The 22685-nt window shown below is 39.6% G+C and overlaps 1 protein-coding gene across 1 annotated transcript in view; it reads left to right on the top strand.

Moving 5' to 3' along the window:
* Positions 1-22685, top strand: part of DYM (dymeclin) — a 327946-nt gene that overhangs the window by 178727 nt on the left and 126534 nt on the right. Inside the window, exon 9 of the mRNA XM_010840966.1 lies at positions 16946-17048. Coding sequence (XP_010839268.1) covers positions 16946-17048 — 103 coding nt within the window. The remainder of the gene's footprint in view (positions 1-16945; positions 17049-22685) is intronic.

Genomic DNA, 22685 nt, shown 5'->3' with positions numbered 1-22685 from the left:
CCAGAAAAATAAACGACCCAATCAAAAAATGGGCCAAAGAACTAAATAGACATTTCTCCAAAGAAGACATACAGATGGCTAACAAACACATGAAAAGATGCTCAACATCACTCATTATCAGAGAAATGCAAATCAAAGCCACTATGAGGTACCATTTTTCAACTCTTCTATTGGTTTTTTTCATGTTTACTGTTATGTTTACCTTTTCCAAGAGCTCTTTTTTGTTCTTTGATATTCCTTTTTATATGACTTCCTTCTTGCTTCATGGCTGCAATAGATCTGTTCCTTTAGCTTAGTAATTATAATAATTTGGGGATTTTCATTTGTCCCTGCCTTTTCTCTGTTTCATCCAGAGAAACTTGTCATTTTAGTGGCTTTTTCTGGTTATCATGGCAGAGTTGATATTTAAAAAGTGAGCCACTAAAGAACATATTGGAAGTTCTGTATGTTGGGCTTTGATGGCTGGTGACTTCATTTCAGAGTCCTTCAGCTGAGCTACGTTTCTGGAGAATCTCCAAGTGTCAGTATCTTCAGGTTCTTCTGTCTTTCACTTCTCATTTTCTTTTGTCTTTTTTTTTTTTTTTTTTGGGCTGTACTGTACAACTTGTTGTTGTTACTCAGTCGCTCAGTGGTGTCTGACCCTTTGTGACCCCATAGACTGCAGCACGCCAGGCGTCCCTGTTGTTCACCATCTCCCAGAGCTTGTTCAAACTCCTGTCTGTTGAGTCTGTGATGCCATCCAACCATCTCATCCTATGTCATCCCCTTCTCCTCCTGCCTTCAGTCTTTCCCAGCATCAGGGTCTTTTCCAATGAGTAGGCTCTTTGAGTCAGCTGGACAAAGTATTGGAGCCTCAGCTTCAGCATCAGTTCTTCCAAGGAATATTCAGGGTTGATTTCCTTGAGGATTAACTGGTTTGATCTCCTTGCAGTCCAAGGGACTGTCAAGAGTCTTCTCCAACACCATAGTTTAAAAGCATCAATTCTTCAGCACTCAGCCTTGCTTATGGTTCAACTTGTTACATCCATTCATGACTACTGGAAAAACCATAGCTTTGGCTCGATGGACCTTTGTGGGCAAAGTAATGTCTGTGCTTTTTAATACTGTGTCTAGGTTTGTCATAGCTTTTCTTCCAGGGAGCAAGCATCTTTTAATTTCATGGCTGCAGTCACCACCTGCAGTGATTTTGGAGCCCAAGAAAATAAAATCTGGCACCGTTTCCATTGTATCCCCATCTGTTTGCCATGAAGTGATGGGACTGGATGCCGTGATCTTAGTTTTTTGAATGTTGAGTTTTAAGCTAACTTTTTCACTCTCTTCTTTCACCTTCATCAAGAGGCTCTTCAGTTCCTCTCTGCTTTCTGCCATAAGGGTGGTATCATCTGCATATCTGAGGTTATTGATATTTCTGCAGTCTTGAGTCCAGCTTGTGCTTCATCCAACCTGGCATTTCTCATGATGTACTCTGCATATAAGTTAAATAAAGTAGGGTGACAATATACAGCGTTGATGTACTCCTATCTGTGTACAGGTTTTACAGGAGACAGGTAATATGGTTTGATATTCCCATCTCTTTAAGAAGTTCCCCCAGTTTGTCATGATCCACACTGTCAAAGGCTTTAGCATAGTCAGTGAAGCAGAAGTAGATGTTTTTCTGGAATTCCCTTACTTGTTCTAGGATCCAGTGGATGTTGGCAGTTTGATCTCTGGTTCCTCTGCTTTTTCTAAATCCAGAGCTTGTACATCTGGACGTTCTCGCTTCACGTATGGTTGAAGCCTAGCTTGAAGGATTTTGAGCACAGCTTGTGGGATCTTAGTTCCCTAAAAAGGTAGTGAACCCAGGCCAACGGCAGTGCAAGTGCTGAGTCTCAAACAGTGGACTGCCGGGAAAATTTCCCACTTTTTACTTTTTCTTAAGTAACTTGTCAGTAATTTTCCTGAGTTTATAAACCACACTTGATAGCATTTTCTGAGCTGATTGGGGGATGAAGCCGAAGGTTTCAGTGTTCAGCATCTAGGTTTTTACCTAATTACTTTCAATATAGTACTCCCATTGTCACTTGGGCCTTATATCCCTAAGTCCACAGTCTGCCTGCTTCATCCTTTGGAGAGTGAACACCGCCATTCTTTTGCCAGGATGGAGGTAGGCACTTATTGAACTAAATGGGGAAGGAGAGGGAACGCAAAGTCGGGTCTTCATTGCTGAATGGGGGCTATTCTGTAGTTGCGGTGTACAGGCTTCTCACTGCAGTGGCTTCTCATGGCAGAGCACGGCTGTAGATGCACGGGCTTCAGTAATTCCAGCATATGGGCTCAGTAGTTGTGGCTCATGGGAAGTCTGACTGTTTAATCCAGACTTTCAGTCACCTGTGTTGGGCCTCATCTGCATCCTTCTTTAAGCTTAATATCATTTGGTCTTCCTTCACTTCTAGCTTAGGTTTCAGCTTTTTCTAGTCCCTCTTCCACTCTCTATGTATACTAGTCCCTGAGTTTTCTCATCCATTGCCATGGCTTTAGTTTTTGATTGTATGTTTATTGTTCTCAGATGCATATCTCTAACCTTCATCTCTTTCCTGAAGCAGACTCATCTTGCAAATGTGTACTTGAAACTTTCACTTGGATAATGAATAGGCATCACAGACTTAGCAGATCTAAAAAGGAATGCCCAAAGGTCCCCCTGGAACTATCCCCCACCCCAGCGGACAGTCTCCCATCTCAGACAGTGATACACCTACCTTTCCATTTGCTTCTGCTAAAAACTTGGCTCATATCCTTGACTCTTCACTTTCACCTCAAGTCCAGTCTGGCAACAAATCCTGTTGGCTTTGGCTTCAGCTCGGTGTGTATACCAAGGAGAGATATTGGAGGATTACTCTTAGGAGAAACTGAAGAGTGCTAAGACAACTGTGTTTCTAAGCAAATGGCAGAGAATGCTTGGTTTTTTTTTTTTTTTAGTGCAGTAAAAATATGGAAAGGAGATATTTGCCTAACCATAAAAATACGAGATATTTCTGTAAAGAATCAGAAGCCAGATAAACTTTGACATTTTAAGCTTAGCAGAACTACTTTTCAGGGAACTTCTACTTCGTATTTTATTCAGTGAACTAATATTGAATACCTGCTATGCACCAGGCATTGTTCTAGGTACTGGGAATATGTGTGCTCAGTCATGTCCAACTCTCTGTGACCCCATCAGCTGTAGCCTGCCAAGATCCTCTCTTCATGGAATTTTCCAGGCAAGAATACTGGAGTGGGTTGCCATTTGCTCCTCCAAGGGATCTTAAGCAAAACAGGTGAAAATCCTGGCCATGGTGGAGTTTACCTACTAGTGCCGGATAAGAAAACTTTTTCTGTAAAGGACTAAGTAAATATTTTAGGCTCAGCACATTGAATTGTATCTGTCATTGTAGCATGAAAACAGCCATAGACAGTATGAATGGATGTGACTGTGAGCCAGTAAAATTCTCTTTACAAAAGTAGGTAGTCGAGGAATTCCCTAGCAGTCCAGTGGTTAGGCCTCTGCACTCTCAACTGCCAAGGGCCCAGATTCAATACCTGGTCAGAGAACCAAAATCCCACAAGCTGCACGGACGAAAAACCAAAAAAACAAACAAAAAGAAACAGATGGTGGGCTGGATTTGATTTGTGAGCTCTAGTTGGCCAGCCTCTGTTCTAGTGGATGGAAACAGTAACAACATATAAGTAAAGCATATAGTATTTTATAAATTGAGGAATAGTATAGGAAAACATGGAGCAGTAGAAGGAAACTAGGGCATGCCAGGTGTGGGTTATGATAGACCTCAAATAAGAGATGACATTTGAGCAAAGACTTTAAGATAAGGGAGCAAGCCATTCCAGACTCCAGCACGTGTGAAAAAGGAAACCCTTTGTTTTCAGGATACTTCGTGGAGAATAGCTCACAGAAGAAATTCAGGGAGTGTTGGGAACCTCGGAGACTTGAACTGAGGAGTCAGCACCTCCAGAGCACAGTCTCGGCCTCCCTCCCCTTCTCCCTTTCTCCTGTGACTTTCTGTGTCTGTATGTCTGTGTTGGTGTGTCGTGTCTGTGGTGTCTATTCTCTTTCACTCTATCAGCTTAGGTTCATTTTCTCCTCTTGCATGTGGATTTTCTCCATGAAGTGAAACCATGATCTTAGGCACCTTACATCTTTACAGTCTTCTAACCAGAGAGGAGCAGCAGTCTTTCTCACCATTCCTAGTTGGGAAAATCTTAGGGAAAGTTTTCAACTGGCTCATCTTAAAGCATGTATCCATTGACCTTTCTTTGTGACCCAGGGGATGGGGTATTACAATTGACTCAGCATGTACCATGGACTCAACTTTTTTCAGGAGAGGCAGTTCTTTTCCTAAAAGAAGTAAGTAGAAGTGAATCATGCTGGTCAGGGAAAAAAAGCCCACCCTAGGTAAGATGATAAAATAGAGTGGTTATGAGTATAGACTCTAAATCAGGTTACTGAGGTATAAATTCTGTCTCTTCCACTATAAGCAGTATAATCCTTGGCCATCTAGTTTGCCCTTCTAATGCCCTAGTTTCCTCTTGTATATTGTTATGATAACATTGATACCCTCTTCATTAAGCATGTTGTATATTAATTTAGTTAAAAATGTGAAAGATTAAAAAGGTACGTGGCATAGAGTACATCTTAAGCAAGTGACAACTTACTGTCATTATTTATCCTCAGCACATAAAAGGATAACCAGTGGGATCTGCCCTAGGAATGTAAGGTTGCATTAGCCTAACACGATCATTCAGTGCAGTCTGCTGTATTAGTAGACTTAAACTGTACGGTCATCTTAATAGGTATACGAAAAGCATTTAGTGAAATTCAACACCTATGCGTGATGATAAGAAAATTCAGTTAGCAAGGAATAGAGGGGAATTTCCTCATAGCTAAAGTCATAATTAATGGTAAAAGACTAAACGCATCTTCCCATGGATCAGGAAAATGGCAAGGATATTTGCTTTCATATTTACTGATTATTGTGCTAGAGATCCTAGCCAGTGCAATGACTTGAGAAGAAGAAATGTTAATAATCTAGGTTAGATAAGAAGATCTAAAGCTGTATTTATTCCCATAAAACATGGTCAGATGTTTAAAAATCCTAATGAATCTATAAAAAATCTACTAGAATTAATAAATGAGTTTAGCATGAGTATAAGATAAAAAGTCAGTATAAAATAATAAGTTTACTTTAATAATTTTTGTAATAAACAATCAGAAATTGAGATTTTAGAACAGTGCTATTTACAATAGCATAAAAATATGACATAACTTAAGAATGAACATAGCAAAATCTAGGCAAGATCTATACAATGAAAACTGAAATACTGCTGAAAGAAAGAAGACCAAAATAAACAGTGATCTCATGCTTATGGATCAGAGACTTAGTATTAGGATCCTGAAACTGAACTGTATGCTCAGATAATCCTTATCAAAACCCCACCATACTTTTTGGTAGAAGTTGACAAAGTTGATTCTAAAATATGTATGAATGTACAAAGGACCAAGAATACCCAAAGCAATTTTGACAAAACTTAAGTTGGAGGATCAAACTCCCTGATTGCAGGATTTACTCCAAATTATAGTTAGAGTAACCAAGACAGTATGTGGTAGACCAGTGGAATAGAATCCAGAAATACATCTGTGCATATATAGTCAGTGAAATTTTGACAGGACTGCCAGGGTAATTCACGGGGTGAAAGGGATAGTCCTGTCAACAAATGGTTCTAGAACAATTAAATATTTATATCCCCCAAGCCCCAATAACAACAAAATGAAACTTGACTCTTACTGCATCCGTACATACATATTAAAGTTCAGAGTTAAAATTATAAAACTTCTAGAAGAAATCATAGGAGAAAATCTTTGGAATCTTGGGTTAGGCACAGATTTATAATACAAAAAGTACATGTAATTTTTTTTAATTTCATGTATTGGACTTCATCAAATTCTAAAACTTGACTCCACTTCCCCTACCTCTCTCCAGAATGGGAGAAGTTGTTTACAAAAATAAATAACACCCAATAATGAGATTCAAACTAAGGAAATATAGATTCTTTTCTCAGTATATTTAAGGTCACTGTTTAATCTTCATTAGTGTCAAATTCTTTTTTTAGTTTTATATCACACACCCTACTCTTGTGTTGTACTTAGGGTATATTTGCATGTTTATAACTTACAGGTCATGAGAGACAGCTGCCTCTGAATAGACTATAATTTTATCTCAATGACAGTACCCAAATGTTTAAAAAATGATACTACAACCAGTTTGATGTTCAACTGATAGCAGGTTGGTCAAGAGGATGAGATGGTTAGACGGCATCACTGACTCAACAGACGTGAAACTGAGCAAACCCCGGGAGAAGGGGAGGGCAGGGAAGCCTGGCATGCTGCAGCCCACGGAAGAGTCAGACATGACTTAGGGACTGAACAGCAACAGCACAGTTGGTCCAAGAGGACAATTTCCAGTGTTTTTTTTTAATTGGTAGAAAGTTGCTTTACAGTTTTGTATTGGTTTCTGCCATATGACAGCGTGAATCAGTCATAATATCCCTTTCTTCCTAAGTGAATCAGTCATAATATCCCTTTCTTGCTAAGTCTCCCTTCCCAAACTTCCAGTTTTAAGTTCTGGATATCTGATGTACAGCATGGTAACCACACGACTGAGTGACTAAACTGAACTGAACCAAACTGATATACTTGAAAGTAGCTCAGAAAGTAGATCTTGAATGTTCCCACCACAAGAAAGAAATGGTAGTTATGGGATGGGATGGAGATGTGAGCTAAAACTGTGGTAATCATCATTTTGCAGTGTGTCTGTAGCAAATCAACATGCTGCACACCTTCCACAATGTCATATATCATTTATTATCTCAGTAAGGCTGGGAGAGAATATTTTAAAACTGACAAAAAAGCAAAATCTGATAAAGGACTTGTGTCTGGAATATATGAAGAACTCTCACAACTCAAGAAGAACAAAAACACTTTTTAAAAAAATGGACCAAAGATGTGACTAGACTCTTCAGCAGAGAAAACGTTGAGCCCAAGAAAATTCATTAGGGGAAGGCAAACTGAAACTACAGTGAGATCTGCTTCACATCCACTAAAATAGCTAAATGTGAAGTCTGAAATATCAAGGCTTCCCTGCCCTCCACTTCCCTGCTACCAAAAATGTAGAACAAAAGTTTGATGGTTTCTTATAGAGTTAAAACAATTGGCATACAATGCCACAGACCCACTTCTAAGTAGAGAAATGAAAACATATGTTCACATAAAAACTTGTACCAGAGCATTTATAGCCGCTTTATTCATAATAGCTCAAAACTGAAAACAACCCAATCCCCCCAAATTGAGATTCATGCATACAGTGGAGACTACTCAGCAGCACGAAGGAGTGGACTGCTGGCACACAGAGCAGTACGGGTCAGTGTGAAGAGTGTTACGCAAGGGAACGGAAGCCAGACAGAAAAGAGTGCTCTGCACGTGAAATCCGGATGGGGCAGAACCATTGTGATGGAAAACAGGCCCCTGGTTACCTGGGGTAGGGTCTGGTGAGGTGCATATTGGACGAGGGACTTGACTTCAGAGGGGCACAAGGGAACTTCCTGGGGTGAGGGAATCGTCTCTATCATGATTATGGTGATGAGTCACATGGATGTTTGTATTTTTCAAAACTCTTTGAATTGTCTGCTTAAAATTGGTCCGTTTTATAATACGGAGGTCATTCCTCAATAAAGCTGATTAAAACTATCCAGCAGCCTGAGACCACGTTTAGTCATGAACTGAGTGGTGAAGTGAGTGTGGCTCAGAGGCAGGATGAGCACAGCCTCTCACAGAGAGTGTGGAGTTGTGCCTCCAAGAAGAGGCAGCATTGAGACCTGCCGAAAGGAGGAGGGGCTCGCTGCCCGGAGGAGGAGTCCATGTCTGCAGCGGAGACAGCAGGAAGCTAGGCGTGGGGAGACTGTTTCTAGCTATAACTCTGCTTTAATAAATAACTTTAATAAACTTTGTATTTCTTTGCATTTTGAAAAGCTCTGGAGGGTTTATAAAGGACTTTGATATTCACTACTCTGTGTCACTTTGACCTTGGCTGAACCACCAGCTCTGTTTCCTCATCTGTGGAGTTGAGGTCCGTCTCATGTCTCTGGTGGCATCCCTTGTGAGTGTGTCAGAGGCAGGACTGGGCCATGGAGAGGCCGTGACCACATGTTGTAAGCAGTGGCAAGGTTCTTGTGGGCATGTCTGCGGTGGTCAAGGAGGGGCCCCCACTGCCCCTCCTAGTCACTGACCTCTGTCTGCCTTGCCTCCTCCACAGGCTCATACGCTCACTCTCCTCGCCCCAGCACCACCTGTTTCCCCACGTCCTGCTTCTCTTCCAGCCGCCGGGGGCCAGCTTCTGCCTCCTCCTCCCCACTGAAAAATGTTTCTTTTACCATCACCGTTGATTCCTTGCCTTGTGTCAAATCCGGTGACTATTTTTTTCAGTCCTTCTTTACTTTTTAACAGTGGCGAGTGCTCCCCCCTTAAGATGGTTCTCCTGACTTCCAGAAAAATGTCTTCTCTTCCCCTCCTTCTACTCTGAGCTTTCATCAAATACTCTTTACTGGCTTTACCCAGAATTCTGTCCTTGTTTTATACTAGTAATGTGTTATCCTTGGGTGATCACCTGTACTTTTGTGATTTCAACTGATGCTGCTAAGTTGCTTCAGTCATGTCCAACTCTGTGCGACCCCATAGACGTCAGCCCACTAGGCTACTCTGTCCCTGGGATTCTCCAAGCAAGAACACTGGAGTGGGTTGCCATTTCCTTCTCCAATGTATGAAAGTGAAAAGTGAAAGTGAAGTCGCTCAGTTGTGCCCGACTCTTAGCGACCCCATGGACTGCAGCCCACCAGGCTCCTCCATCCCTGGGATTTTCCAGGCAAGAGTACTGGAGTGGGTCAACTGATGCTAACAGCCCTTAAATTTCTTAACGTCTCTCCTGAGCACGGTGTTTTTGGAATCTGGACATTTCTAACCGTGGGCGTCTGGGTATTCTGGAGCACCTCTGAGTTTCATGGCAGAACTGTTAAGAACACCACTATGAGAGCCCATCTGCCTGAATTTGACTCCTGACTCCACTTAGTAGCTATGAGCCTTAACCACTCCCCGCCTCAATTTCATCATCCCTTCAAAATAAAAAAAGGCTGGAGAATAATAGCACACACCTCAGATGGTATCTGATGATGAACAGTGTCTGATGTGCAGGAAGCTCCGTCAGTCTGTCTGCTGCTGCGCTTGTTGTCTTTGAGACACAGCTCTTTGTTTCCCAGGTCTTCTCCCTGCTCTTTGGCTCTTCTTCATATATCCCTGACATGTTCAGTCACATTCTCAGCCAGCCACTAGATTTCCCAGACCTGAGAATCATCCAGGATTCCTATTTTTCCCCAAATAGCTCATACCTGCTTCAATTCAAGCCCTCCTCACCTCTCACTTTTAGCAGTGTGAAAGTTATGCCAAATTATCTATTTCCACTCCTCTTCTCTTGCCCACCCTATCCAACCTTCCCATCCTGTCTAGGGGCCGAGAATCTTTCTCAAACAAGTATAATTGTTATGTAGCTGTACCTCCTTGCACAGGTGTTGGGTATTTGGGTTCTGTGACAGGGCCTCTGCAGCCAGCTCGAGATGAGAGAGCATCAGGGAGAGACGGAGGACAGAGAAGAACAAGGGGGCTTGGTCACCCTTCCTGCCCACTTCCCACCTGGACACCAAACATAGCAGCTTTGTATTTTTCTCTTACTTACCTTTGTAGTCCTGCTGTCAGAAAACACCTCTGGCTTTCAGGATGAAGTCCAAGGTCTCACTAAGACATGAGAGGCTCTTTATGAACTATTCCTGTTCCTACCCTGACCATACCGTGGTGTGCCAGTGTTCACACTTTATGAGCATGTGTGCTTTACTGTTGACTGTACCCGTAATGCTCGGATTTCCCTGCTTCCTCTCATACTCTGCTCTCTGCCCATGTTACCTTTCCTGTTGCCTGATTTGCTTGGCTAACTTCAGATTGATCCTTAAGATTCAGCTCAGGCATCATCTCCAGAAATGATTTCCTGTCCCCAATTCAGGTGTGGTCAGACACCCTCATCTTTGTCCCCATTTCTGCCCACGCATCTGTCCATCACCAGTGACAGGAGCACTTGTATACAAGCATATCCTCCTTGACCTGACCGTGCCCTCCAAGAGGGCAAGGTAGAGGTCTTGTGGCTTTTGCTAGTAGCTGTATCCCGAGCAGACAACTTGCTCATCCCTGACACGTAGTCAGTTCTTGGTAAATGATTGAGTTACTGTCTGTCTCAGTAACTTGACAGTGCAAACCTCTTGGCATTTTTTTAAACAGATCCTGCCAATCTTGCTGGATTCATCTCTTGGCCTGTCTAACACTCCCCTCTCTGTGGACTTGCACTAGCTTTGCCTCATAAGCTCTGGGTACTTTCCTGACGGCTCTGTGCCTTTCTGTACGCTTCTCCACCTTTCAGAATGGCTCTCCCTTCCCCTTTACGTTTCCCCATAGGCAAACCCCTGAACCTTCAAGGCCACCATCAAGATAGATTTCCTCTGGGAGACGTACCTAGCCTTCAGCTTTACTTCCACAGCACTCTCTCAGATCCGTGGCGTTCTCTGATTCCAATATCGTAGACATTTTTCCCTTTATTCCATTAGACTTGAGGTCCTTGGGGCAAGGAACCACGTCTCTTTACTCATTTTCTAAGACTGATTAGCTTCCATTAGCTTCTCACTCCATATAGAAAGGTCCAGGACTTTTGATGTGCCATAAGCGGCCCTCCACAGTCTGTCTTTAAACTGTCTTATCTCCTGCCACCAACTGGGCACCTAAATGACAGCCTTTTGCAGCAGCCAGTGGTTTTCTGAGCACATTCCAGGTTGGACTCATCATGCGTGTTTATATGTTTCTTTCTTTTATAAAATGCTGACTGTTGGCAGGGGCTCTGTTTCCTTCAGGATAGTGTGTTCTTTTTTATTAGTTTTTAAAATGTGTAATATTTCAGGCATACACCAAAAGAATAGAGTAAAGAAGTCCCCTCGATATGTTTTGTTGTTTAGTCACTAAGCTGTGCCCAACTCTTTGTGACCTCATGGACTGTCGTGCACCAGGCTTCCCTGTCCTTCACTATCTCCCCGAGTTTGCTCAAACTCATGTCTAGTGAGTCGGTGATGTTATCCAACCATCTTATCCTTCGTGGCCCTCTTCTCCTCCTGCCCTCAATCTTTCCCAGCATCAGGGTCTTTTCCAATAAATTGATTCTTTGCATCAGGTGGCCAAAGTATTGTATGTATTGTATGTATATATCTAGTATAACCAAAAAAAAAATATATAGTATGTATATATCTAGTATAACTGAAAGAATATTTGAGAGAGAGTGTGCTGAACCTCTCATTTCTTCCTCCCTGATCTCATTTCCATCCTTTCTCAGAGAATGATGACTATCCTAAATGTCATGTTTATCATTTCCATGTGTGTTTTATTCAAAAGTTTTATCTGTAGAAGATATATAATGTTGGTTTGTATGCTAAAGACACTGAATAAATAATATTGCCTTGTTCACATTCTCTACCAGGGTCCTTGCTCATTGAACAACATTGGTTTTTTGAGATTTATCCTGTTTAGATACCCTTTAATAATATAATGTCATATAATTATATATGAAGAAATACTATATTATTATATTTATATATAATATTTAATATAATAATATATAGTATATAAAATAATATATATTATATAATGTATAATATATAATGGCACATAGTGTGCCATTATATGACTATCCCACAGTTTATTTACCCATTGTATTCTTGACCAGAATTTTTATTGCTTTTAGTTTTTCACCATTAAACGAATTTATAATGAACATGCTTGTACAACAAGGAAAATCCAGCCTTTTTCTAATTTAAATTCACTATCATGACAGCTATATTCTGAGTATCAGTGCACTTGGAAGTCAGTTTCACTTATTTCCAGAATCAGAATTACCCCTTCCATACAAATATCATGTGTGTTGCTTACTCTCACTAGCATTTAACTGGGGCTGGTATTTTGAATGCAAAAGCTTTAAGCAAAAGTTACTTTTCTCAGCAATTTGCAAATCATATCTCATATAAATTTAGGTCATTGTGCCCTAAAAGGAGAAGGCAATGGCACCCTACTCCAGTACTCTTGCTTGGAAAATCCCATGGACAGAGGAGCCTGGTGGGCTGCAGTCCATGGGGTCGCTAAGAGTCGGACATGACTGAGCAACTTCACTTTCACTTTTCACTTTCATACATTGGAGAAGGAAATGGCAACCCACTCCAGTGTTCTTGCCTGGAGGATCCCAGGGACAGGGGAGCCTGGTGGGCTGTCATCTCTGGGGTCGCACAGAGTCGGACATGACTGAAGCGACTTAGTAGCAGCAGTGCCCTAAAAATGCTAAATGGAAGACAAAATTAGAATTTTTTTAAAAAATTTAGGAAAACTTTGAGAGCTCTAGCTAACAGAACTGAGAAAAAAGCCTATTAGATGGCGGAAGAATAATAGCCTGAGTAAATTTGAATTCTGTTTCTCATTCGCGATAGAAAACTGGAAGTGACCTCAGATCATCTGTTCCTACACCGACCTTAAAAACAGCTAGGAGCAGTAGCTACAGGTTCTTGAGGTGGACCATATCAACACTGCAGGCCCGAAGCAGTCAAATTTTCCGTTGTGTCCAACTGAAAGAGCTTATGTTTGAATTGCAGTTCCCTTCCTTGTTTTGTCTTCTGCTAACAAGGAAAGCAGATTGTTAGTATTCTCTTTTAAAATAAACAAACTAGCCTTTCTTCTCTGAAGAAAATATTATCAAACCCTCTTTGCTTTGATTCCCAGGACTTGTTTCGTAAATGTCTTCAATTGATGATAAAAGCTACCACAGATTACCTCTTTTGTCCTTCTCTAAAGGGTACATTCTTAGAACACTGACTGAGAAAATCCCAGGTTTGTGAACCCATGAAATAGTTCTGATATTATGTAAACATGAAATGCGCTGCTCTGCATTTGCTTTCCATTTGCCCGCTTTCCTCTTACTAATACCAAAAAGCTCACTTCTTCCAGGTATGTTTACTGCTTTAGCTTTCTGTTTAGGCACCCCGTTGATGCCCGTTTGAGTCTTGCCATGCCATATACTAGAATCAACCACCAAAGACCATTCCATCTCAACAAACTTCTGAAACTCCATTTATTTCAGAAAATTCGCTAAGTAGTATGACTTCACTTTCACTTTTCACTTTCATACATTGGAGAAGGAAATGGCAACCCACTCCAGTGTTCTTGCCTGGAGAATCCTAGGGATGGGGGAGCCTGGTGGGCTGCCGTCTATGGGGTCGCACAGAGTCAGACACGACTGAAGCGACTTAGCAGCAGCAGCAGCAGTATATTTAGTTATGTAATATAATGGCCTTGAAGGCCTTAGAATGTGGCCTTGAAGCCGTGTGCAGAGCTGGCGTGCCTGGCTGTATGTCTGCTTCTGTAGCCAAAAGTGTCCTGAGCAGAAGCCTGCTTTTGTAGATAGTTCTGTGATTTCAGAGGGGTGCCAAGGTGGCACTAGTGGTAAAGAGCCCGCCTGCCAATGCAGGAGACATAAGAGACATGGGTTTGATCCCTGGGTCAAGAAAATCCCCTGGAGGGGGAAATGCCAACCCATTCCAGTATTCTTGCGTAGAGAATCCTGTGGTTAGAGGAAGCTGGCAAGCTATAGTCCATAGGGTTGGAAAGAGTCAGACACAACTGAAGTGAGTTAACATAACAACATACTAACTAATTAGATGAATCTTACTAATTTCCCCCTTTTATGCATTTCCTTGTGAATGTGCTTTATACACTATTTCAACATATTTTTATCTCTTAATTCTCATTGCCTGAAAAATAATTTGTATTTTTAAGAATATATACACCTTGCAGTTCAGTAATATGTTCAATTATTCTTTTACTCAGCAGTTTGACTTTATCCTATAGTCAGTCTCATCTCAGGTATGCCAAAAATTATGTACAGGAGTGTTCACTGCAGTGCTGTTTATGATACAAAAAATTGTAAACTTTGCAATGATACTTTTCTAATGGATTAGTCAAAATGTGGTTTATACATATGCTTGGATATCAGTTAACTAACAGTCAATATATGTTTTATTGAATGAATCAAAGATTGTATTATTAAGTAGAAAAAGTACAAGATACAGAGCAATACCTATTTTGTGAATTAAAAAGCATGGATGTATATGTACAGTGTTCATTCCTATACATCCTTTGATGAATATAACATTTCTGGAATCATAGACAATAAACTGCTAACATTTGTTACCAGTGGGTCATGGGAGTGAATGTGAGGAAAAAGCATGATGTTTACTTTTAATCTGGAAAAAGAAAAAACAAGGCAAAGCTAAAACTCAAATAAAGAAGACCCATAAAAATAAAATGACAGAAACAATGCACAGACCCTTACAGATTGAGTCTTTTTCCTACTTTACACACTTCCTCTTCACTCTTCTCACTGTCCCCTGTTTTGCCTCTGTGCTTTGCCTTCTGTTTGGAAATGCCTTCTCTGTCTTCTTGCATGGATGTTTTTTCCTCATCAAGACTTTATGTAAAGTCTAACCCCTTCATGAAACTTTTACAGGACTATTCCATTTCACAGAAATCTCTCTTCATCAACATGTGCTTGATCAGTGTTACATGATTTCACACTTATTCACCCAGTAATTGTTTCACAGATTTTCTGGCAGTATTTGAATATGAATCTAGAGAATATTCTTGGCTTTGTTACATTTTCTTTGTGCACATCCAGCATTACCCATAAGTGTTAAGAAACTTTTTCATTTTTTAACATTTTAATGTTAGTTAATAATCTGGAAAGAATACTTAGTAGTCTTGTTTTTAGTAATTATCCCATTTAAACCATCTGAAATAGTTAGGTATTTTCCTAAATTGATATTCAGATCAATATTCTATTTAGAAAGATACCACTAAGAAATACTAGAGTAATGTTTCAGGCCTTAAAAAAGATACTACAAGCCATACTTATATGGAAAAGTACATGGAATCAGAAGTGTCTTTATTTTTAACCCATTGTCTAGCCCAAAGAGGAATTCTTTTTTCATTAGATATAGTAGATGTAATATTAGGATCATATACTTAAATATATTTGAAACTCTTGTTATTTGGTATATACACATTTATGGCTGTTACAGCTTCTTGGTAAATTCATCACTATAAAATTTCTCTCTTTATCTCTAGTAATAATCTTATCCTTAAACCTACTTTGTCTAATATTAATATAGCCATTCCACCTTTCTTATGATTATTGTTTGTATTAAACAATATCTCTTTTGAACCATTTTACTGTTCACTTATCTGTATCTTCAAATTTACAAGTGTGGCTCTTATAAACAGCATGTTTTTGCGTTTAGTTTTTTACCTAGTCTGACAATCTCTTGTCATTTAACCAAGAGGTTTAATCCATTTATATTTAATGTAAGTTTGTTTTATACTTTGAACATAGCTCACTTAGTTCTGTTAGGATCCATCTTAGAATAATCTTTACTTTTGGTTAGAATACTACTCCTAAAACATCATCTTTCCAAGAGTTCACCTGAGTGTTATCTCCACTCTGACAGGTTGGAACTTCAGCATACCTCCAATCTTTGGTGATTTCCAAAGTCTCCGTTTGGTTTATGCCTCCTGAATGGTGGTTCACTGTCATGTGAGGTCTGTCTTTGCACAGCACAGCATAGTATTTAGCCAAACACTCAAGAATTGACATTGAAGCAGGTTTTGGACCTCCCTCTTGCAGTTCCCTCCAGTCTAACAATCTACTCTGCAAATTCCAGCTGCCACAGAAGCCCCAGATTCATATCTGTCTTCTCAGTGCAATACTCTTGGGCACTGCTTGGGCCCCAGCTTTCTGAGCCACAGTCTAAAATGTTCCTCTGAATAGAAACTCACTTTCTAGGTAATGAATCACATGGGCCCCCCAAAAGGCTCCCCTAGTGGCTCAGATGGTAAAGAACTACCTGCAGTGCAGAGACCTGGGTTCAGTCCGTGTGTCAGTAAGATCCCCTGGAGAATGGAATGGCTACCCTCTGCAGTATTCTTGCCTAGAGAATTCCATAGGCAGAGGAGCCAGGTGGGCTACAGTCCATGGGGTCCTAAAGAGTCAGACACAACTGAGCGACTAACACAACACTGTGGATCTCTCTTATTTTAGGGATCATAATCCTGTATTCAGTTGTTGTTGAGCATCTGAAAGCAGTTATTTCGTATATTTTGTTCAGTTTTTAGTTGTTTACACAGGCAAGTTATTCAGTACCAGTTAATCCATCATGGCCAGAAGCAAAATCTTATAATACAATATTGAAAGTCAGTCTTTTTGAGAAATAAGAATATAAAGCCATAATATAGAATCGTGGACTCTATATTATGCTAGAGAAATAATCTAATACACTTATTTGAAAGATGAGAAAATTGAGATACAGCAAGCTCAAGTGATTTGTAACAGAGTATGCACTCTGAGTTACTCCTAAAGTCAGTTCATGTCCCAGATTTTCTAAATTTCTGTCCACTGTTCTTTCCATGATAGTAATCTTCTGAAAGTTTCTCTTGTGCTTGAAATACGGTCTTAAACTGGAAAACTTTTATTTTTTAGAGCCCTTAGAATTTAAACATTCTTTTCACTTTATCATTTATTATATCAATAGTATTGTTAATCTTGCTGTTCACACAGACATAAAAAATAATCAATTACAAGTATATTTTGAAATAATTGACATTCTGTGTAATTATATAATTCCATATAAAACCTATGAAAGGAGACACTTAGTTCTTTTACTATAATTGGGCTTTTGTTTGTTTTTTCAGCTTGTTTTCCTTGCTGTCGAAAAAACACAACAAAGTTCTGGAACAAGCCACACAGTCCTTGAGAGGTTCGCTGAGTTCCAATGATGTTCCTCTACCAGATTATGTAAGTAGTTACCTTGTCAATAAAAAATTTTTCCTTTCATTGCTAAATTAAAAAATAACAATTCCCCCTCTTCCCAAGTTCTGACTGTTCTTGACCACTAAGAAACCTGTAATAGAAAATAAAGAAGAAACATTTCAAATCAAGGGAAAAAGTTTTTTCAAAGATTATTAACACGTGGTTGAAGAAAGTCAAACCTAAATCAATGATTGTTAATAATTAGGAATCTTATTACCTTAGTCAGGAAGGCCACCCAAACTAATTACAGAGAAACGAAAGGAGGAATTTTGTAAGAAGTATGCAGTGGTTTCTCACTAAACTCACGGGGAAGATACACACCTGGATTTCAGAGAACAAGAACCTAAAATTGAAAAGCCATTGGATTCTTCAAAATAGCCTGTCTTTCTGGACATTTAGTTTTGTTATCTGCTTCTTTTTGCTTCAGATTTATTCTGCTGCTGCGTCCCGTAGGCCCCTTTTCTATAGTTGCTGTCTGAAATAGCAACCTTCACCCCTCCTCCCACCCCACTTCCCTCCCAACCCTTAATGTGTTTTAGTGAGAGTCATGCCTTTTGCTGACTGTTCAGAGTCCTCTAATTCTCAAGTCCTGGGAGAGAGAGAATCTAACTGGCTCTGCGGGGGTTCTCGTCCAGGGTGTCTGCCCTGGTCTCGTCAGTCGTGGTCAGCAGAGAACAGCAGTAACATGTGGCATTTGTTCCCCCTGCTTTTAAAGATGAAGAGGTTATTACCACCTGACTGCAGAGGATGATGACAGAATAGAATAGACGCAGCCCAGGGAAGAGCACTGTGGAGTGAGAAGGCGAACCTGTCATGTGGGTTCCTTTAGGACAGCAGCATTGTCCATGACACTTCTTATATTGTGGAGCATGCTTAGATGAGACTACGAAAAACTTTCATGTCACGAGTCACAGAGATAGTTCATCCAGTTCTAATAAGAACCTCCCTATTTGTTTATCTGGGGACAACTTAAAGTCGATATTCAGAAACTTGAGCAGAAAATTTTTGTATTCTGAGTTTGAAGTGGTGATGTGTACCAGACAGCCAGAGAGTTGTTTTGCTTGTTTCCTGCTGTGGTTTGTTTCATTTCTAAATGGTTGTGCTGATACGAGACTGTGGGAACAGCACCCAGTCCGGATATCAGACACTGATAAACAGAGATAGCTATGTGCAGCCACAACCTGACTGGCGCTGTTTTTCTTCTCTTATATTTATTTATTTAGTGTGTGTGTGAGAAAGATGTTATGATCTGTCATCCCATTAAGGTATTAAGTTTGAAATTCCAAAGTACTTCTCTCTTAAAAAAAAAAACACTATCTTTTAAAATTTTCCTGCTAGCTGAATATTCTCATCTTTTTGAAAAAAATGAGCATTATGGCTAATTTAATTCTTCTCTTGTCATAACTTGTTATAAGAAAAGTAAATCTTTATACTTACTCCTTAGAATCCACATTTGGGGCCAGAGTGGCAATAGGGTTATGTTTATTAAGAATATGAATTTTGTTCATCTGTGAATGTTTTGTCATTTTTATACATGTATAATTTGATTTATATAGTATTCCTGTTGTTTCATTCCACACAAAATGTGTTGAATGTGTATGCTGAGGTTGCCCTAATAGTATTCTCCTTTAATCAGAGGCCTGAAAATTGATATTTTCTTTGAGAAAATGGGTCATATTTAATAGCATTTGCCAGTTATGGAGGTGATTATGCAGTGAACGCACAAGCAGAACTCATAATGGATATATGAAGTCTGCTATTGAACTGTACAGTTTTTAGAGTCCTTGTTTTCCTCTTGCATGAAATTTTCACTAAGTGTTAATAAAAAGGAACTTCTTGAAGCATCTGCTTTCTAGAAATACAAGGAAAATTCCATATGAAACTGTCATTGACAGTCTTATTTTAACATTTATATGTATGAGACTGCAAATCACAGTGTTTTTCAGATAGGTTTATGAACTTGAATTTTGGTGCCTTTGCTTAGAGCTAAGTGAAGAGGGTGGGTAACACTGATTCAGTTGTAGTACAGATGATTGTGAATCCCCCCCCCTGCCACTAGACTGAAAGGTGACTAAAGAAAACAGTAGCAACCTCAAAAGTAAGTGCTGTGGTAGTTCTTCTTGGTGACAACTCATGTTTTATTGGTCATTCTCATTGCTCAAAACACTATGTATGAGAGCGTGAACTTTTGAAATCATGTTCTCATTATCGTTCTCTTTTAACTTGGCCATTAATTGGACGAATAAATTATGTTCCCTTTTTCTTCCCCAGAAATTTCACTTGTTAAGTGTCTTTGCCAACAACCACATAAAATTCTGTGTCCTCAATGAATGCATTAGAACACTTGTTTGTAAAAGACGGAAAAGGAAAATGAAAGGGCCTTAATGCAGCAGTGAATTCCCAGATGTATACTTTCTACACCAGGACCGAGAGAACTATATTAGCAGAGAGTTTGAATACGTGCATAAAAATAAGGATTTGTTTTTCTTCTCACTGGAGTACATAGAGTACTTTCAGACTACCTAGAGATTTCTGAGTTTATTAAGAAAAGTTTATTGTCATTATACTGTATAATTCACCAGTCAATTGAGTAACAGCATAGAAAACAAATAGCATGTTATGAAAACATTAACATGAGTACTTTAGTACAGCCATTTTGTCTGAACCTCTCAGGGGAAACCTGAAACCTTCAGCCAGCTTCTAGATAATGAGGAAATGCCCTGACTGCTTAAGGGAAAATAAAACAAAAATTGCAGTTGAGCTCTCCGTGGGGAGAGAGAATGCTCACTGCAGTGATAGCTGGGCAGAGAGTGATTGAGGCATTTGGGAAGGCTGGTGACATTCAGTTGGCTTGGCTGACTCTGGGTGTCTTTATGTCAGAGTTTCATAAAATGTAATTCAGCGACTAAAAAGACATGAGAGAATTGTTAGAGAAGAATCTTTCAACACTATTTTCATAAGAATTAACCCCTAGGGACTTCTCTGGCAGTCCAGTGGTTAAGACTCTGCACTTCCACTGCTGGGGGTACAGGTCCATCCCCAGTCAGGGAACTAAGATCCAACTTGCTTCAACACTCAGCCAAAAAAGAAAAAAAGAAAAGAATAAACCTCTAAAATAACTTTGGTCATATAAAACACAACCTGAATATAGGCAGTGAAACAAAAATAATAAATGAATTGTAGCTGCTTTTTAAATGTAACTGTAGCTTTTAATTAGGACTGTTGTCACAATTACATGTAAACATTGTTTCCCTAATTTCTAACGATTATCTTGGCAACTAGTTGAGATGACTAGTTTATTCTAGGTGGAATCTTAAGGAAACAAATTATATTGCCATGTGATCATCAAAGAAATTTTTAACCTTTTCATAGGATCCACTTTCCCACCTCATTCCAAACATAAATGCAAAGGCACAAGCCAAAAAGACCCTGGCCAAAAATAGTAAGGAGCCAGGTCAGAAAAATCCCCAGATGTAGAAATAGTAACTAAGGGTTTATCATCAACTTGCTAAGCAAGTACAGTCATCCCCCTCTTAGCCCCAATTTTGCTTTCCAAGGTTTCATTTACCCACAGTCAACTGCAGTCCAAAAATATTAAATGGAGAATTCCAGAAATAAGCAGTTGATAGTTTTACGTTTCACACCATTCTGAGAAGCATGATGACATCTCTCGATGTCCAGCTCCATCCTGCCTGGGACATGAATCATCCCTTTGTCCAGCATATCCCGACCATTAGTCACATAGTAGCCATCCAGATTATCAGCTGCCTGTTGCAGGAGAGCAGTGCGTGTGTTTAAATAACCCTTCTTTTGCTTAATGACCCTAAAGTACAAGAGTAGTGATGCTAGCAATTTGGATATTCTCTTCTAGTACCTAATTCATGAGTCAAACTTTATCATAAGCTGCACATATAGGAAGAAACATAGTAAATGTTGTCTCTCAATGTCTGGGGGGGATTGGTTTTAAGAGCCCTCACATATACCAAGATCCAAGGATGCTCATGTCCCTTATATAAAGTGGTATAGTACAGTCAGCCCTCCATATATATCCTCAGATTTACCCAACCACGGATAGAAATTTCTATCCAAGGCTGGTTAAATCCACAGAAGTAAAACCTGAGACTGTGGAGAGCCGACTATATTTATTGGAAAAAATCCATGATCTGATGCAGGATGGCCAGTGACTGCTGATGGTTCAGGGTTTCTTTCAGGAATGATAAAAATGTTTGAAAATTAGATTGTGGTGATGGTTGCACAATTCTGAATGTACTAACAACTGTTAAATTGTACATTTAAATTAACAAAGTACATGGTTGTGAAGGCTTCACAGGTGGCTCGGTGGTAAAGAATCTGCCTGCTGATACAGGAGACTCGGGTTCGATCCCTGGGTTGGGAAGATCCCCCAGAGGAGGAAATGGCAACCCACTTCAGTATTCTTGCCTGGGAAATCCCATGGACAGAGGAGCCTGGCGGGCTGCTACCCATGGGGTCACAGAGAGGTGGGCATGACTGCACGCCCGTGCACTCGTACGTGCGCATGGTTGTGGGTGTTATCTCAATGAAGCCGTTTAAAAAAAGTAGTACTTGGAGCACCGTGGAAAGAAAATAACTGTTTGCTGAGTGTAATAACATATAGATAGCAGCTTGGCTGGCATTGTGGCATGAGAGTGGATTTAGAAAATTAATTTTATACTCTGAAAAAGTTAATATTTACACAAGTGTGTTCAGTCGGTCATGTGTCTTTGCAACCCCATGGACTGCCAGATTCCTCTGTTCATGGAATTTTCCAGTTAAGAATATTGCAGTGGGTTGCCATTTCCTCCTCCAGAGAATCTTCCTGGGATTGAACCTGCATCTTTTATGTCTTCTGCATTGCAGGTGGATTCTTTACTGTTAGTGCCATATTTTTCGTCCTGGTTTAAGATCAAAAATATGGAAATAAGGGGAAAAAATCTATCTTTAGGGAACTGATTAAAGTTTAAGTTTATCCAATGCAGTATTTTTCAGACATTTTTTAAAACAAATTCAATCCATATAGATTTATATGAAAATATATCCATAACACTTTATTTGGTAGAAAAAAACAGAAAACCATACTTTGTAGTATATAGGTTACATGTACATGTATGATTGAAAGTATGCATTTAATTTTTATGGAATAATGCATAAGAAAATATTAAATAGTGTTTACCTATGGGGAGTTAGACTGAAAAGAAGGAAAAATAGAACTTAATACCTTATACTTTTCTTTTTAGATAAAGATCTTTACGTTTTTGTCATGTTTATGACTTATTTGCCCCTCCCTTCTCTCCTTTTTCCCTCCGTCAGTCCTTTCTTTCTTTATTATTTTCATATAATTTTAGACTTACAAAAGATTTTACTTTTTTTTATTTTAATTGGAGGCTAATTACTTTATAATATTGTGGTTTTTGCTGTACATTCATGTGAATCGGCCATGGGTGTATATGTGTTCCCCATTTCCATATAGCCTTCACCAGCTTTCCCCTTTGTAAATATCTTATGTAACCATAGAACATTTTTCAAAACTAAGAAATTAACCTTGGTACAATACTGTTAACTAAAACACATACCTCATTTGAATTTTACCAGTTTTAACACTAT

This window comes from Bison bison, unplaced genomic scaffold, assembly GCF_000754665.1.
Source record: "Bison bison bison isolate TAMUID 2011002044 unplaced genomic scaffold, Bison_UMD1.0 scf7180017864153, whole genome shotgun sequence".
NCBI classification, from domain to species: Eukaryota; Metazoa; Chordata; class Mammalia; order Artiodactyla; family Bovidae; genus Bison; species Bison bison.
The sequence above is the reverse complement of the archived record's forward strand: the minus strand, read 5'-3'. Positions and strand labels throughout refer to the sequence as shown.